The 14217-nt window shown below is 41.6% G+C and overlaps 1 protein-coding gene across 27 annotated transcripts in view; it reads left to right on the top strand.

Moving 5' to 3' along the window:
• The first annotated feature begins 996 nt into the window (after window positions 1-996).
• Lrch3 (leucine rich repeats and calponin homology domain containing 3) overlaps window positions 997-14217 on the top strand; it is a 99772-nt gene continuing 86551 nt past the window's right edge. For 25 of the 27 annotated variants that reach the window (XM_087576185.1, XM_087576179.1, XM_087576182.1 and 22 more), the window contains exon 1: window positions 1021-1290. In XM_087576185.1, the coding sequence (XP_087432311.1) occupies window positions 1041-1290 (250 nt within the window). In that variant the 5' untranslated portion in view covers window positions 1021-1040. Of the gene's footprint in view, window positions 1291-14217 lie in introns of all 27 variants that reach the window. The other 2 variants (NM_001371838.2, NM_001371837.2) reach the window with 1 other exon arrangement.

The raw sequence follows: 14217 nt of genomic DNA, 5'->3' as shown, positions 1-14217 counted from the left end.
CTTCCATTTGGAATTTTGCCTTCTTGCCATCCTGTCCTTTCATAACTCTTCAGGTTTGATTCAAAACCTCACTCATTCTTGAGAGGGACTGCTTTGCTGTGAACTCTAGTAGATAATCCTCTCCTCCCGTTCAGCCCTTTTATTGTTGTCTTATTGTAACTGGCCTCCTTGGGTTCCAAAATAAGATTAGCTAATTCTTTAGGACAGAGACTTCATCTGACAGGCCCTCGAATTCTGTACAGCAAGCTTAAAATTGATGGTGACATTTGCACCGCATATTAGGGATGGCTGGAATTTAAAACAGATTTGGGAAAATAAGACTGCAGGACTAGGGAGGTCTTATTTAAAGTTAATGTGAGTGGTATTTTTCGTTACTTGAACGGTTTCCGGTTTTGGTCTTTCGGTTCTAAATTTAATCCCTACGTTTATATTATAGAAAGATTTCAACGTTAGACTTAAATACTCTTCGTTCCGCAACAGTCAGTGATAAAATCAGCGCAAACAGCTATAGTATTTAGACGTTAGGTTTCATGAAGAGCTCTTTCATAAAAGGAATCTAAGATATATAACAATTTCAACAAGAATTAGGGACTTGGTAGCCGAATCTGCGCAAACAGTATTTTAAACCTTCAAGAACTAATAGTATGCCTACAAATTTCAGTTCGGATTATCTGACAGTTATGGTGACAAGTTGAGAGACAATTTCGGGCTTTTCCCAGGGAGTCCCCTTTAAGTACCCAAGTTTCTGGCAGCAACGGTGCTAAGAATGCTGTGTAAAGTAATCCACCACTGAGGGTTGGAGCGCTGTTAAGGATGGTTTTTGTAGTGGCCTTTTAGGGAGCACAGAGCCTGCTGTTGCCGCTCTGCGACTTCAGCTTGGTTTCCCTGGAAAACCTGCTTGTGGGCGAGGCAGGCAGGCGCCTAGCTGCGCCCAGCGCGTCCCGGAGAGCTGTCCGGGGTCCGCGAGCCCCTTTCCCCGCCCACCCAGCGGATCGGGTGGCGCATGCGCAGAGCCGGGCCGGAGAGTTGTCGGCTGGGAAATGGCGGCCGCGGGCTTGGTGGCTGTGGTAGCGGCTGCGGAGTACTCTGGCCCAGTGGGGTCCGGGGGAAACCTCTCCGGTGCTAACTGTGGACCGAGCCCTGGGTTGGGCCCGGGTTCTTGGAGCCGCTCGGTCGACCGAGCCCTGGAAGAGGCGGCGGTCACTGGGGTGCTGAGCTTGAGCGGCCGGAAACTGAGGGAGTTTCCCCGGGGAGCGGCCAACCACGACCTGACGGACACCACCCGGGCCGGTGAGCGGGGCGCGGGCACCCCGGCTACCCGGGACCGAAGGGGTGGCGGCGAGGGGCGTGTGGCGACTGGCCCGAGGCTCCTAGGGTAACGGGAACGGCTGGCCGTACGGCGCACCCTCCCGGCCTGGCCAGACCCGGAGCCTGGGGTGCGGCGGAGCGCAGCAGCATCTCGGAAGCCGGCTAGGGGCAACTGACGGGTGATCTTTCTTGAATCGCTCGGAAATTCCGGCGTCAGTGTCCATCCCGTAGACGTTTGCTTTACCCCAGTGTGTGCAGGCCACTTTGGATTTGAGATGCCAAATTGACTTTGCTAAGAGTTGGAGCGTGGCAAGCACGTTCTTCCACCGTAGTATGGGTGACACTGGGTGCTGCATTGTCAAAGGACCCAGGTCCGCCTTACCGAAAAGTACTTGTAAAAATAGGCCATGTTTAGGTGCTCAGAACTTTGGTCTTCCATTCTTACTCCCCCCCTCCAGACCCCCGCCAAGAAAACATGAAAGGAAGAAAAATGTAGTGGGATATTGTCTACCACATCTATATTTGCTTTTCCCTTTAAAAACATTTCTGCGCCTTATATTGTTTAAGACAGGAAAGAGAATGGGAATTAAGTATTATTTGGTTTCCTTAGTTGTGGGAAACAATGTATGGTGACTGAGGTATTCAACATGCTATAATGTGTGTTCCTCTTGTGTTTTAAATATAGTTTCCGCAGGGAGTAGATTAAGAATTGAGTCCTTTTATTTTACATAAATACAAGGGGAGGGGTCCCTTCCGAAGCGGTTTGAGTATTTTGTGTTTATGTAGTGAGTGTATAGTATACATTGTTTCATCGTCATCTGCTTAATTTTAAAATGTTAGAGTTAATACTGTTTCTTAAGTAGTCAGCAAAGATTGGTAATTATTACTTATAATCACTAATGTTGAAAAAAGAAATAGAGCTGGTCTGGTAAGATGGCTCAGTGAGTAACGGGGGGCTTGCTGCTGACAGACCTGCCAGACAGCCCAAGTTTGATCCCCAGAACCTACATAATGGAAGGAAAGAACTGACTCTTGCAGCTTGTCTTCTGCCTTACACACACACACACACACACACACACACACACACACACACTGTAAAATGTGGGGAGTTTTTCTTTTTTTAAATATAATTTTTTTTTATTTGATGGTACTACAGTCAAACTTGCTCAGGTAAACATGAACAGTTACTTGAATTTTTTTATGTGTGTTGGTGCCATCATGTGAACTTGTCATTCACACCCCTCCCTGCCTTCTGCATTCTGCTCATGGAAGGGCCGACTGGCGGGGTGGTTTTCGTGTTGAGCTGAGTGATTTCAGTATCACTGCAGCCTGAAAGTAAAGAGAAAGATGATTATAGGAGTCAGGCTAGCTTATTATCTCAGCTGTTCCTAAGTAATTCTAGGAGCGAACGTTTGAGCCATCGAGAAATAAAAAGTTTTATTGATAAAACCGGACATTTATGAAGAATAGTATTTAATCTAAAGAAAAGTGTTTCTTTTTGAGCTCTGATTTTTTTATGTATATTATTACTCATACTTCAATGTTCTAGTTGCCATATTATTAAGTCAAAGGTTTTGTTGTTGTTGTTTGACACTTTATCCGGTTAAAGTATACTAAAAAAAGGAGAGATTAAAAAGATCACAAAGTAGTTTTTAATCTGTTAGACCAAGTTCATTTTTAATTTTGGCAGCTCTTAGTAATTAGAACAAAAATAGTTTTGAACAGGCAATTTAATGCCAGTGACATAATTTATTATTGAGTGTTCATTATTTGTTTTTCGTCCTTAGATGTTGCCTTGTTAAATACACATAAATATGATTAAACCCACTTTGATAGAAAAAGTAACTCAAAGATACTCCTACTATAGTTAGACTTTTAGCTAAGTCTGTTCTCTCTACTCTGTCAAGCAACTCCTCTGTGTGCACTGAGTTATTCTTTTTCTTCCTGTGCAGATAGTGAAAGGGGAGCTTAGAAATGTTTAGTAATGTGCTCAAGACCTGAAACCAAAGGAAGAGGATGTTCTTTAGGACTGGAGCCCTGTTTGACATAACTCCAAAAACTCATTCTTGCTTTTTTGCAGGTACTTGATGAATCCAGGCTTACTACTCTTTAAATGATGTGTATATGTATGTGTCTCTAGTGCAGGTATATGCATATGAGTGCAGATGTTAGGGAGACTGGTCAGGGAGGGGATCCGTGGTGACGGAGCCACCTGGTCCTCTGCCAGAGCAGTAACACACTTAACCACTTAAGCCATCTCTGCAGCCTGAAGCCAGACTTACAGTAGTTCAAGTATTTTTCGTAGATACTATAAATTCTTAAAACCATGTAGATTATATCAGAGTTGGCTCATAGATTATCTTTCATTAAGTATGGAATGGTTGGTAGAAAGCAGCAGCTTTCTAAGAATTTACATCCTAAGAAACAGCATTTATCACCCACACCTTTTACAACAGGACATAGTGAAGTTTGTCAGAAAAGTTTTCTTTAGTTTTATTTATTTTATTTTATTTATTTATTTATTTTATTTTGGTCAGGGGGGGTCGGGGGTTGTTTTCCTGTTGGTTTAGAAAGGTGGATGCTGCCAGGCATGATGATGGTGCATGAGGCAGATCCCTATGTGTTTGAGAAGAACTGGGCTACATAGTGAGTTCCAGGATAGCAGGACCTGCATAGTGAGATCCTTTTGGATGTTGGGGAGTAGTTGTTTGTTTGTTTGTTTGTTTGTTTGTTTTTAATTTTGTGGCAGTAGGGATTAGACAAGGAATTATACACATTTAAGGAAGGAACACAAATGAGTTTTTGTTTTTTGTTTTGTTTTTTAAAGAAAGAGAAATGCTTATTTTGGAGTAAGTGACTTGATCTTGTGGACAAGATTTTAGAAGAAATTACAGAAGAATTCTTGGAGCAGGAAAGATGCAACTTGGGCTTCTGTTAGCAGAAAGGAGACGGAAAGCCATTCTGGGCGATGGTAGACTGTGCAGAAAGGTTCAAGAGTCTAGGGTTTCTCATCTGTTCAGGACCATTATCTGATCCCCTTCAGTCCCATAACATACTTCAGTCTTCCTGTCGAGCCCCCCGAGAGGTTGTAGAAATCCTACTCTGAAGGGCATGCTCATGGCTCAGCACCGAGCTAAGATACTTTACAAACATGCGGCAATTATGTGAGGTGTAAGTACTGATTTATTTTTATCTGACTCTACACATCAGACAATTGAGACTCAGGAGATGATATAATTTGGCCAGGACTTCACATCCAGAAAGCAACAGAACTAGGATTCAAATTCATATATAGTCTGACATGCTGGTATATGCTTGTAATCCTAGCTTTTAGAAAGCTGTGGCAAGAGGATGAAGTCGAGAGAGCCTGAGCTATTTAGGGAGTTCAAGGCTAGATAGTGAGACCCTGTCTCAAGAATGGTCAGCTCCGTATTATTCTAAAGCTATGTTTTTGACCACTGAGCCATGCAAGTTTGAAACCTAAGATTTCTTTGGTTTGCCTAGTACCTTCATTGGTATCAGGACTGGCAGCATAACTGCTAGTTAATGGTGTGCAGCCAAGAGAAATACAGGCCTGGAGCTTTAGAGTGAAACTGGGGCTAGAGCATAAATAAATTCAAGAAAATGACAGTGGAAGTTCAGACATTCAGATTCTTTCTCCAAGAATAGAAAAGGGAGTCCTTTCTGGCATTTTGAAAAGAAGGAAGAATTAGCCTGAGGGAAAAGCAAGCAAATTCATTAACTAGGCCTGTTACAGAGTTCATAGCCTTATAAAGCTTGGAGGAGTTTTAGTAACATCTGACTTCCTTTATAGATGAGAAGCTTTCTCGGTTTAAATGATATGCTTCAGAGTGTAGAGTGAGATGACCAGATAGATAGTATTTCACAGACAGCAAATGTGAGTCACGCTTGAGATTATAAAACATGTCTTTTGAATAAAAGACAGAAAACAAGAACAAAGCCTCAGAATTAGGGAAAGGCATGAGGTTGTGGGCTGAATGGGGAGGGAAGAATTAGTTTGCACACATCTAGAAAACAAATGGAGATGTAACAGGTACATCAGCATAGTAAGGTATCATCAAAGCCATGAGAACTGAGACTGTAAGAAATGAATACTTATTTCCTATAAAGAAGAATGGATGTTACGCGCCTTTAGGGAGGCAGAGGCAGGTGAATCTCTGAGTTTGAGGCCAGTTTCGTCTACAAAGCAAGTTTCAGGACAGCTAGAGAAACCCTGTCTTCTAGGGGGAAAAAAAAAAAAAAACAAGAAAACTAGAGACAGCTAAAATGCCATTTAACTTGTCAAGAATGCAATTTGTAATCCACAAAATGATGGTTTTGTAAGTCTTGGAAATATGCACTACAGTGTCAGGTCTTAAGTGGAAATAATGTGTTGGTTTTTTAATCAATCAAATGTGTATATTTACGAATTTTTTAGAAATTTGCTTTTCAATGTGATAGTCACTAGCCATAGATGCTATTAAAATAAAAATTAAAATAAAAAATATTTTTAGATCTCAACACATGCCTAGCACTTGAAAGGCTGAGGCAGGAGGATAGGGAGTTTGGGACCACTCTAAGGTAACTAGTAAGACCCTGTTCTAGTCAAGCATTGAAGGAAGCAAGGAAAGAAGCAAGCAAGCAAGCAAGTTGGATGTGTGCCTGTATTTCAGCTACTCAGGAAGCTAAGGTGGGGGTTACTTGAGCATAGGAATTTGAATCCTGCATCAAACAATAGTGACCAGCACAGTGAAATATTCTCTCTGTCATGTGTGTGTGTGTGTGTGTGTGTGTGTGTGTGTGTGTGTGTATGTCTGTTTGTCTGTCTATGTCTGTGTGTTAGCTCAGTGGGCAGAGGTGCTTACTGCCAAGCCCCACAATCTTTTTTTTTTTTTAATATTTATTTTATTTATATGAATACACTGTAGCTATCTTCAGACACACCAGAAGAGGGGATCAGATCCCATTACAGATGGTTGTAGCCACCATGTGGTTGCTGGGAATTGAACTCAGGACCTCTGGAAGAGTAGTCGGGTGCTCTTAACCGCTGAGCCATCTCTCCAGCCCGCCCCACAATCTTAATTTGATACCCAGAACCTATGTCATGGGAAGAAAGAACTGACTCCAGCAGGTTGTCTTCTGACCTGCACATGTGTACACACATACACACTCAGACATACACATGCACACACACAGAATACATGTACATTTAAGATCGGAGCTGCAGAGTTGGCTCACTGGTTAGCGCACTTGTTGCTCTTGTAGAGGATCTGGGTGTTTGGTTCTCAGTGTACACATTGTGGCTCACAGTAATAATTCCAGTTCTAGGAGATCTGACACACTCTTCTGACTTCCATAGGCACCAGGCCTACATCTGATACCCAATATACATGTAGGTAAAACACTTATACCCATAAAATAAATAAATGTTTACAAAAATTTCAAGTAGAGTGTTTGCCTAGCACGTGTAGGATGCCACATTTTATATCTAGGACGGATGGATGGATAATTGATTCTTGAGATAACCTAACCACATTTCAGGTGCTTCAGTGATATATGTGTCAAATTGGACAACACACTGTATAGACTTGAATTAATTTAGGGGTGTGTATGTTCAAAGACATGGCTTTTCCTTTGTAGCCCTGGCTGTCCTGGAACTCACTCTGTAGACCAGGCTGGCCTTGAACTCAGAGATCTGCTTGCCTCTGCCTTCCAAGTGCCACTACTGCCTGCCTCAGACTTTTTATATCACCAAATAAAAAAATTAAATAGAACTCTTCATCATTATAGAAAAGTGCATTTTGTCAGTGACATGGAGGCATAATGAGTGGAACTTGATTTTTTTCTTATCGTTTACATTATAAATCACACTTGCTTTAGCAGTTTTATTATGGAAATAGTAAGCCAGCAGTGAGGCACAGCTGTTAGGTAAAGGCTTAGGTGAGGGCAAAGGCAAGGGGATGGTGGCAGCAAGGCTGAACTCAGTTATCCTCACAAGCATGTCACAGAGGTCTGTGTGATTTTTTTTTTTCCTTTCATAAAAATATATTGGACTGGTGAGATGGGATAGTGGGTGCTTGCCTTGTAAGCCTGATGCCCTGAGTTCAGGTCCACAGAACTCAAGTAAAAGGTGGACACAGTTGCAACAGCATCTGTAAGCCCATCATTCTATTGTCAGGCAGTGGGAGGCAAAGACAGGAGAAGCTTCAGCTGTTCAGCTGTGTGAACAATGTGCATAAGAGAGACCCTGTCTCAAAGTAGAAGGCAAGTACTGACACTTGAGGTTGTCCTCTGACCTCCATATCCTTGTGCGCTCGAGTTCGTTCGTGTTCTCTCTCTCTCTCTCTCTCTCTCTCTCTCTCTCTCTCTCTCTCTCTCTCTCTCTCTCTCAAGTCTTTGACCTTAATAGAGACTCATCCTCATGCTTCTTCCTTCCTGTCACCTCAAAACCAAGTATAAGCTGAACATCGTACTGGCACGGGAAAAGGGACCTGACAGGGTAAAGAGACTGTGGTTACTTAGAGCACACACACGAATGCTTTCACACACACACACACACACACACACACACACACACACACACACACACGTGCTTATAGAGAGACACAGAGGCTGTGCTGGTGGTGGGGATTATGGAGGCTTAGTATAAAGCTATTTAAAAATAAAAAATTAAATTGAGATTTTGGGGGATAACCCAGGCTTCTCTACACTGGGATGACATTTGAAACAGATAGAGAAATAGCAGGATGGTGACAACAGAGCCAGTGTGGAGACAGAAAGAAGGCCAGCAACATTCAGCTAACGTGGCTAAGTTCTGTTTTCATTTATATATGTTTCTTTGGGAGGTAGGATCATAGAAAATGTAACCCTTAAGTTATATAGCATCAGATATTTTCAGTTCACTTACGAGACAATTATCCCATTTGTGCTTGAGGAAAAAAAGTTTAGTAAATGCGATAATTCATACAAGGGAATGGAATATTACTTTGAGTTTATAGGAAAGCCAGTGACATCAAATGTAATACTACTAATTTTAGAGTCATAAACAGGCCTAAAAATTATTGTGTCTTTTTACTTATTAAAAGATTCCTATTTATTTATTGATTGTGTATATGCCAGGGCATGTATGTGGATGAGAGCACAACCTGTGAGAGATCATTCTTTTCCTCCACTCTGTGGTTTCTAGAGATGGAGTTCAGGTTGTCCGGCACCAAGTGAGGGCCCTTACTTGCCAGACCATCCTACAGCCCTTCTATTCATTTTCAACTTCCTTTGCCTCTAAAATGCAGGTTATTTTGTTTGAAGGGAGTCTTAAGCAAGTATTTAAAATGGTTTATTAAACCTATATCCAACTGGAGATGTAATTTAGTTGGTAAAATGCTTGTAAGAGGCCCTTGGATTAGTCCTCAGCACTGCATGAAAGAGATGAGGCAGTGCTGGCTTGTAATCCTAGCACTCAGGAGGTGGAGGCAGGGGCATTACAAATGCCGAGGTGCTATTGGTTACATGGCAAGTTTGAAGCTGTGTGTGTGTGTGAGTGTGTGTGTGTGTGTGTGTGTGTGTGTGTGAAATCTGAAGTGTTTGTCACATGGTAACTACTGATAACGGATTTTTCATTGCAAACACATTTTAGAGAACAGTTCGCATATGATAAAGAGAAACACAGTGTGAAAGAGGGCTTATTTCCAATGTATGTAGAACATATGTAGGATTTCTGTAAATAAAAAGAGAACTAGGAAGACAACAGAGACAGCACTTGAGCTGATATTTTACCAAAGAGAAATTCTATCAATAATCAAGGGAACAGAAAACAGCCACACTCAGGTACCACTTAAAGAGCTGAGAATACCACGTGCCTCGAGGCCTGTGAAGAGTGGGGCAGCTCATACACTGCTGGGGGAGTGAGAGTTGATACACTGACTTTGAAAACAAGTAAAAAGTACATGTGCTGTGCCCTAGACGCCTTCGCTACCCGACATACACACTCTGAAGGGGCACACACTCCAAATAACCTTCTTCAGTTAGCCATGCGTATGGATGCGCATGCGTGTGCACCGGTTCCATGTCTATAGCAGTAGTCACGGTTGATAGCTCAGGTGCTCATCTGCACATGGCTCAGCTGTGGGGCAGCTGCTGATGTGACCGCCTAGCAGCGACAGTGAATGAGCTGCAACTGTGTTATTACGTGGACGAGCCATGGAAAGAATGGGGAACACATGAACTTCCACAGTATATGTAGTAAAAATGGATTTTTTTTTAAGTTCAAAAGCAGGAACAATACATAAACATTAAAGTTATAAAGAAAATCAAGGACGTTTTTGCCTTAAAAATCGGGGTGCAGGAGAGTGAAAAGGAATTGGAAGGGTTGTGCGGCTTGAGGTCAGGGCATACTTCTGAGACGCTGGAATCAGGCCTGTCCAGCCCATGGCAATATGATTGCTTGTTCGTTTGGTTTAGTTTTTCTTTCTCTTTTTTTAAATATTTATTTATTTTGTGTATATGAGTACACTGTCGCTGTCTTCAGAACACCAGAAGAGGGCATCAGATCCCATTACAGATGGTTGTGAGCCACCGTGTGGTTGCTGGGAATTGAACTCAGGACCTCTGGAAGAGCAGTCGGTGCTCTTAACCACTGAGCCATCTCTCCGGTCCTTGGTTTAGTTTTTCAAGACAGTGTTTCTCTGTGTGGAATTCTTGTCTGTTTAACTTTTTATTACATTTTATTAATTTTTGTCGGTGTACACACTACATGTTTATATGTAGAGCACTGGACAGTCTGCAGGAGCACCATGTAGACCCCAGGGCTTGAACTCAGTCAGTGTCAGGCTTAGTAGCAAGATAAGCTATCTTGCCTGCTGTCTGTCCATTCCTAACCAGGTTATTTACTTGGTTATTTACTGAGAGCTCTTTAACCTGAGTTGTTTGAATTCTGTATGCATTTAGGGTCCTTTGCTTACTCTACCTTTTGTTGCCTTTTCTGTTAGGGTCAATTCCAAAAACATTCTCAAGACAAATGGCATAGGTCCTTCCTCTGTGTTTTTTGTCTTTATCTTTTGTGGTTATTTGTTCTTTTGAGAGAAGGCCTCATTATGTAGCCCTGGCTATCCTGGAACTCAGGACGTGGACCAGACTGTACTCCAACTTACGAGATCCACCTGCTCTGCTGGGATTAAACGTGTGGAGTGCTAGGAAATCACAACCAGCTTCCCCTGTTTAATTCTAGTAGTTTTATAGTTTCAGGTCTTAACATGTAGGTTTTTAAGTCCCATTTTGAGTTGATTTTTTTTATCATGCTGTAAGAGTCCAATTTCATTTTTTGATATTATTTTACATGTGTTCATGTTTTGACTGTGTGTATATGGTGCCCACGGTGATCAGAAGAAGTCATCTGATTTGATGGAACTGGAATTACAGATGGTTGTGAGCTGACATGTGGGTGTAGGAAACTGAATTCTTTTTTTTTTTTTTTCCACCCTGCCTCGGAAACTGAATTCTGATCCTTTTCAAGAGCAGCAAGTGCTCTCAACTGAACCATCTCTCCAGCCCTGATTTCAGTCTTCTGCATGTGGGTATCCAGTTATCCTAAGACCGTTTACTAAAGGACTGTTCTTTCCTCGTTGTGATTCTAGGCAGTGTCCGCAAAGAGTCTTTGACCAAAATGATGTGGGTTTATTGCTGGCCTCCATTCGTCTCCACTGGAGGTGTATGTTCTTGCTACTGCCGTTTGTTCTCTTTTGCCTGCCACACCCTGGCAGGTTTGGAAATCAGGCAGTATGGTTCCTCCAGCTTTGTTCTTTTACCTACAATTGTTTTGGATCTCTAAGGTCACTGTGGTTGCATAAATATTTTAGCGCTGTTTTTTCTGGTGGTAGGGATTGAACCAAGGGGGTTTGGTTGTGTTTATAAAGGCAGAGCCTTACTGTATCGCCTAGGCTAGGATCAGGAGACCCTCTGCCTCTTGACTTAGTTGAGACTACATACAAGTGCTACCATATCCAACTAATTTTAGGATTGTTTCTATAAAAATTGTCATTTAAAAAAAGAAAAAAAGAAAAAGTGTCGTTTTACCAGCGACTTCATGAATCTAAGAGCACTTTTAAGTGGCATGGGCATTTTAATAATAGTAAAATTCCTTTAAGCCATGAACATGGACTGTATCTGTGTGTGTCCCTCTTCAATTCCTCTCATCAGTATTTTACAGGTTTTATTGTATAACTTTTTCCTTGATTAAATGTAAGTTGTTTGAACCATTCCTGAATGTAGGTGTAAATCTCGTCTGACTGAGTTGAGTGGTCCTTTAATGTGTTGTGAATTCAGTTGTTAGGTTTGGTTGAGGGTTTGTGCATTTGCATCAATCACAGACATTATCCTGTGCTTTTGTTTCCTTACACCTTTACACGGCTTTGGTAACTTAATTCTAGCTTTGTAAAATGAACTGGGAACTATTCATTCCTCTTCAATCTGTGGAAAGAAGTTGAGAAAGATTTTTTGTGTTTTGCTTTTTGAAACAAGGTACCACTATGTAGCCTTGGCTAACCTAGAACTTGCTATGAAGACCAGTCTAGTGAGATCTGCCCACATCTGCTTCCCAAGTGCTGGGATTAAAGGCATGTGCTACCACATCTGACAGATCAATATTCTTTAAAGATTTATTTTTAATTGTGTGGGACTGTATGTGTACGTAAGTGCAGGCGCCTGTGAAGTTCAGAGGATTGGTTCCCCTGCAGCTGGAGAAGGGCAGTTGTGAGGCACTGGCCTGGGCGCTGGGAGCCAAACTCTGGTTCTCTGAAAGAGCAAACAGTATCTACTCTTAACCGGAGCCACCTCCCTAGCCCCAGATCAGCATACTTTAAATGCAGTGAAAACACCAGAGAAACTTCGTATTACTGACTCGTTCTCTTTACTCTTGATTAATCTGTTCAAAAGCTTTTTTTTTTTATGATTCGTATTTGATAAGTTGTAGTTTCCTAGGAAGTATATCCATCCCTTAAAAAATAGATTTTTGAATGAGAAAATTAGATGGATCTTAGCTTTGAAAATAATGATGGTGGATGCTGCTGTTTTCTTTTTTTTTTTTTTTTTCTTTTCTTTTTTTTCTGAGCTGGGGACCGGACCCAGGGCCTTGCGCTTGCTAGGCAAGCACTCTACCACTGAGCTAAATCCCCAACCCCTGCTTTCTTTTTTATATTTCTTCCCCAAGACACAATTTCTCTGTGTAGCCCTGACTGTTCTGGAACTCACTCTGTAGATCAGACTGGCCTAGAACTCATAGAGATCTGCCTGTGGCTGGCTCTGCCTCTCAAGTGCTGTGACTAAAGACTGCCTTCTTTGTTGCTAGGTTTAGTAGAATTTAATCAGAACATCCTTAAGGATACTACTGATGACTTTATATACCTTTGGTGTAGAACAGACAGACACTCAGACCTTTATTGATGTCATAGATAAGTAGTCAGAACCCTAAATAAACCAGAAGCAATATAACAGTTTCTGAGTCTGGCACAATTGTAAGGTCCTTACAAAATAATGTAGGGCTTCTATGTTTATCTGGTATATATAATTTGATAATAGCACAAGTTTCACTTAGTTTAAGAGAATCCTGATAACATGGGTTTGTTTTTGTTGTTGTTGTTGGTTTTTTTTTTTTTTTTTTGAGATAGGAGTTTATATAGCCCAAGCTGACCTCAAGCTCTTTATGAAGCCTTAGATGTCTTTGAATTTCTAACCTTCCATCTTCCTAAGTGCTAGGATTATAAGCATGTCCTTTCTTTTCTTCTTTCTATGCAATAAAAGTGTAGATTCTAGCCAGTTTAGTTAATTAGTTTCATTTACTTTAGCTTTCCTCACACAGTAGCCCAGGGTATCATGGGCTCACTGTGTAAGCAGTCTGAGTTGTATCAGGTGAAAACCTGTAGCCAGTCGGTTCTCACAGTGAGAGTGTACAGAATCACCAGCGTCAGTTTTAAGGCAGTGTACTCCAAGGTAGCCTCCACAGAGTGATTCAGACTGGGGTGGAGTCTTGTAAAGCTACTTGTAAAATCAGCATCCTGATGTTTGAGGTGCAAAAGATGGATAGGAGTGGACAAGAACCATCTCTTGAGAAAGAATTGCTAAGGCTTTATTACTTTAAAAATTAAATAATTTTTAAAACTTAAAATTTTACAATAATGGAGGATAATTTTTCATGACTTTGAAAGTTTGCTGCTTTTCCACATGAAATAATTACAGTTGTCCTTAACGCCATTCGTTCTGGATGTAGTTGTCCTGTGAGATGATAGAGAATGAGGTCCAAATGTCATTATCCTTTTGTTCACTAAAAGGAACCAAGGCTTGTAAAGGACAACGGTGCCTCGTTTAGAGGCCATGTGAGGAAGATGGACATACAGAAGGTTTTGTTCTTGGCCTACATCTTCTATATCGTTCAGGAACACTGTTGGGGAAGCAGGCATGCCAAGTGTTGTAGGCAGTGACTCAAGTGTATGGGCCATAACAGGTGTAATCATTTATAAATATCTGCAGGAATAGGGCAGCCACACTAGGTAAAGTATGATCATAACATGTAAATACTTTACAAAAAGCTTTATTACGTGTTTAAAAGCTAGGACACATGCAAAGAAACACACATACACAGAGTGGGAGGGGGGCACTAGATGTGGTGGTGTATGCCTTTAATCTCATAGCACTTGAGAGGTGGAGGCAGGAAGATGAGGTCAAGGTTATCCTTAGCTGTATAGCAAGTTCAAGGCCAGCCTTGACTATGTAAGGCCCCATCTGAAACAAACAAACAAAAGGAATAAAAATTTTGGGAACAGGGAAATTAGCACAGGGAGCACGAGTGACACTCAGAAAGCAGGCCCCATTTCTTGTTTTTAACCTTCCTATCTTTACTCATCTGTTTTCCAGTACTGCATA

Source organism: Rattus norvegicus, chromosome 11 (assembly GCF_021556685.1).
Source record: "Rattus norvegicus strain SHRSP/BbbUtx chromosome 11, alternate assembly SHRSP_T2T, whole genome shotgun sequence".
Classification (NCBI taxonomy): Eukaryota; Metazoa; Chordata; class Mammalia; order Rodentia; family Muridae; genus Rattus; species Rattus norvegicus.
This window is presented reverse-complemented; position numbering and strand designations above follow the sequence as displayed.